General features: G+C 53.2%; 1 protein-coding gene across 1 annotated transcript; it reads left to right on the top strand.

Moving 5' to 3' along the window:
• The first annotated feature begins 785 nt into the window (after positions 1–785).
• Positions 786–2,805, top strand: P2RY4 (pyrimidinergic receptor P2Y4). The gene has a single exon (XM_017502756.2). It carries the CDS (start codon positions 1,345–1,347, stop codon positions 2,416–2,418), a length of 1,074 nt encoding a protein of 357 aa, XP_017358245.2. The 5' UTR covers positions 786–1,344; the 3' UTR covers positions 2,419–2,805.
• Positions 2,806–3,176: the final 371 nt, after the last annotated feature.

Here is a 3,176-nt window from a genome sequence, read left to right on the forward strand (position 1 = left end):
AAGATGGGGTTTCACCATGATGGCCAGGCTGGTCTTGAACTCCTGACCTCAGGTGATCCACCCACCTCGGCCTCCCAAAGTGCTAGGATTACAGGCGTGAGCCACCGCGCGCAGCCGAGAGGCAATTTAAACATAGCAAGTAAGTCATGGATGCTAGAGCTTGGTCCAAAGGCAGCCCTGCCTGGGTTCAAATCTTGACTTTACCACTAACTAGCAAGACACCTAAACTCTCTGTGCCTTCATGTTTTCATCAGCAAAGCAGAGAAAATAATACTACCTAGTTCATAGAGAGCCTCTGGGGTCATTAATAAGTATAAAACACTTAGAAAAATGTCTGTCACATAGTAAGTACTATATAAGCATTTGTTGTAATTATATGCATACGGGGTTGAGATTTATATTAAATATAGGTAGTTTAGATTTTCTAAAATCTTTCAATGCATTGTCTTGCCCTTGCCCAAGTGAAAATTCATTTCCCATGTTTCTGCTCAGTTACACAAACTTCTGTGATCCCCCTGTAATCTGTCTCCAGGGGCCTAGCTCTTGACTGGTAAACTTGGATGTTTCCTTGTTTGCTCCCTCTTGCCGTCATTTCAAAGCTGTTAAATAGTAATCTTGCTGGGCCCCATTTTCCCAATCTGTACAATGAGTGGGTTGGACTAGATCATCGTAAAGGGCCTTTCTAACTCTTTCAGTCTCCCAGATGGGAGGAGGGACAGGTCCCACCTCCAACTCCACCCCCTTGGATATGCTCTCTGGCTGCCAAGGGGAAAGGTGACAGTCAGCTGGGCTCAGCTTCAAGGGGACCAGGTAGGAGACGTGCCAAGGTTCTTGGGCAAGGGTGGCAATGGGGCTCCTGGGCTGTAGGCAGGCGGTGGGGAAGATGTCATAGGTAAATGTCATCTGGAGATACTGTGGCCAGGACACAAGGTCAGACACCTTGTATGTGCTGTCGCTGCCCACACAGCTGTGATGACAAATCAGGGGACACTTGATGTCTGGGTATCTTCCTACTTTGGATAGTGCTGGGAGGCCTCTGCCCTCTTTCGCCAGCCAGTCTCTTAGGGACAGAGTGAGCTGCAGAGTAAGAACAACCCAAACCCACGGGCTGCCTGCCTGAGCCCCAGCACTGCCTGCTGCCCACCACTCCCCGAGCTGGACCAAGGGAGCTTGGGTAGGGGCCAGGCTAGCCTGAGTGTACCCAGATGCACTCCTGTCAGCTCTCTCTAGTGCTTCAACCACTGCTCTTCCTGCTGTCTGCTTTTTTTGCCCCAGCTCAGGGATGGGGGTGGGCAGAGAAATCCTGCCACCCTCACTTCTGCTCTTTCCACCTCCAGGGGGGCCATGGCCAGTACAGAGTCCTCGTTGCTGAGATCCCTAGGCCTCAGCCCAGATCTTGGCAGCAGTGAGGTGGAGCTGGATTGCTGGTTTGATGAGGATTTCAAGTTCATCCTGCTGCCTGTGAGCTATGCAGTTGTCTTTGCGGTAGGCTTGGGCCTCAACACCCCAACCCTCTGGCTCTTCATCTTCCGTCTCCGCCCCTGGGATGCAACGGCTACCTACATGTTCCACCTGGCATTGTCAGACACCTTGTATGTGCTATCGCTGCCCACTCTCATCTATTATTATGCAGCCCGCAACCACTGGCCCTTTGGCACCGGGATCTGCAAGTTTGTCCGCTTTCTTTTCTATTGGAACCTCTACTGCAGCGTCCTTTTCCTCACCTGCATCAGCGTGCACCGCTACCTGGGCATCTGCCATCCACTGCGGGCACTACGCTGGGGCCGCCCTCGCCTTGCAGGCCTTCTCTGCCTGGCAGTTTGGTTGGTTGTAGCCGGCTGCCTCGTGCCCAACCTGTTCTTCGTCACAACCAGCACCAAAGGGGCCACCGTCCTGTGCCATGACACCACTCGGCCTGAAGAGTTTGACCACTATGTACACTTCAGCTCGGCAGTCATGGGGCTGCTCTTTGGCGTGCCCTGCCTGGTCACTCTTGTCTGCTATGGGCTTATGGCCCGGCGCCTGTGTCGGCCCTTGCCAGGTGCTGCCCAGTCGTCTTCTCGTCTCCGCTCTCTCCGCACCATCGCTGTGGTGCTGACTGTCTTCGCTGTCTGCTTTGTGCCTTTCCACATCACCCGAACCATTTACTACCTTGCAAGGCTGTTGGAAGCTGACTGCCGAGTGCTGAACATTGTCAACGTGGTCTATAAAGTGACTCGGCCACTGGCCAGCGCCAACAGCTGCCTGGATCCTGTGCTCTACTTGCTCACGGGGGACAAATATCGACGTCAGCTCTGGCAGCTCTGCGGTGGTGGCGAGCCCCAGTCCCGCACGGCCACCTCTTCCCTGGCACTAGTGTCTCTGCCTGAGGATAGCAGCTGCAGGTGGGCGGACACCCCCCCCCCCCCAGGACAGTAGCTGCTCTACTCTTAGGGTAGATAGATTGTAACACGGGAAGCCAGGAAGTGAGAGAAAAGGGGGTGAGTGCAGGGCAGAGGTGAGGGAACCCAATAGTGATACCTGGTAAGGCGCTTCCTCCTTTTTTCCAGGCTCTGGAGAGAAGTCCTCACACTGAGGGTTGAGGAGAGGCGGGGACATCACATGTGACCTCATCTCTCATAACCCCTTCGGTTGACCACTCTTTTTTAGCTAATGCCAGTCTTTACTCCTTTCTCTTTGTTTCTGCCCCTTCCTGGGGCCATTGGTCCTATAAGCCTTCCTGAAAATCTTCCCCAGTCCTCTTTCCCCGTCCTATTTTCCCCACAGCCGCCTAGAGCATGTATTTCTCCAGCCAGACCAGAGCATTCAGCTGAAGAGGTGGATCGGATCAGGCAGAGTCATCTCAGGACTGGCCTGACTTATCTGATGATGATAACCAGAATCAGGAAGCGGAGGCAACTTCCATATCACAGATGCCGAGGATGTGCCATATGTAGCACCCACACTAACTTCCTGGTTCTCCCTCAAAGACAGCATAGTCTTGCTTACTGAGGCACTGGAATAGGGTGTGATCCCGGGGAGCCTGCATGCAGCTGGGGGCCTGACACTGTTGAACTGGTATGCAGCATGAATTAAAGTTCTGTCATGGGGTGGGGACCTTAGCTGATAACAGCCTTTGGGACAGGAATGGAACTGGACCTCCTTTATTATGTTTGCTGAGAACATGTGTATGACAG

Source organism: Cebus imitator, unplaced genomic scaffold, assembly GCF_001604975.1.
Source record: "Cebus imitator isolate Cc_AM_T3 unplaced genomic scaffold, Cebus_imitator-1.0 Scaffold14, whole genome shotgun sequence".
NCBI classification, from domain to species: domain Eukaryota; kingdom Metazoa; phylum Chordata; class Mammalia; order Primates; family Cebidae; genus Cebus; species Cebus imitator.

What these genes read in the sequence shown, in the direction of transcription:
- P2RY4 (XM_017502756.2), top strand. Translation starts at nt 1,345, where the DNA reads ATGGCCAGTACAGAGTCCTCGTTGCTGAGATCCCTAGGCCTCAGCCCA.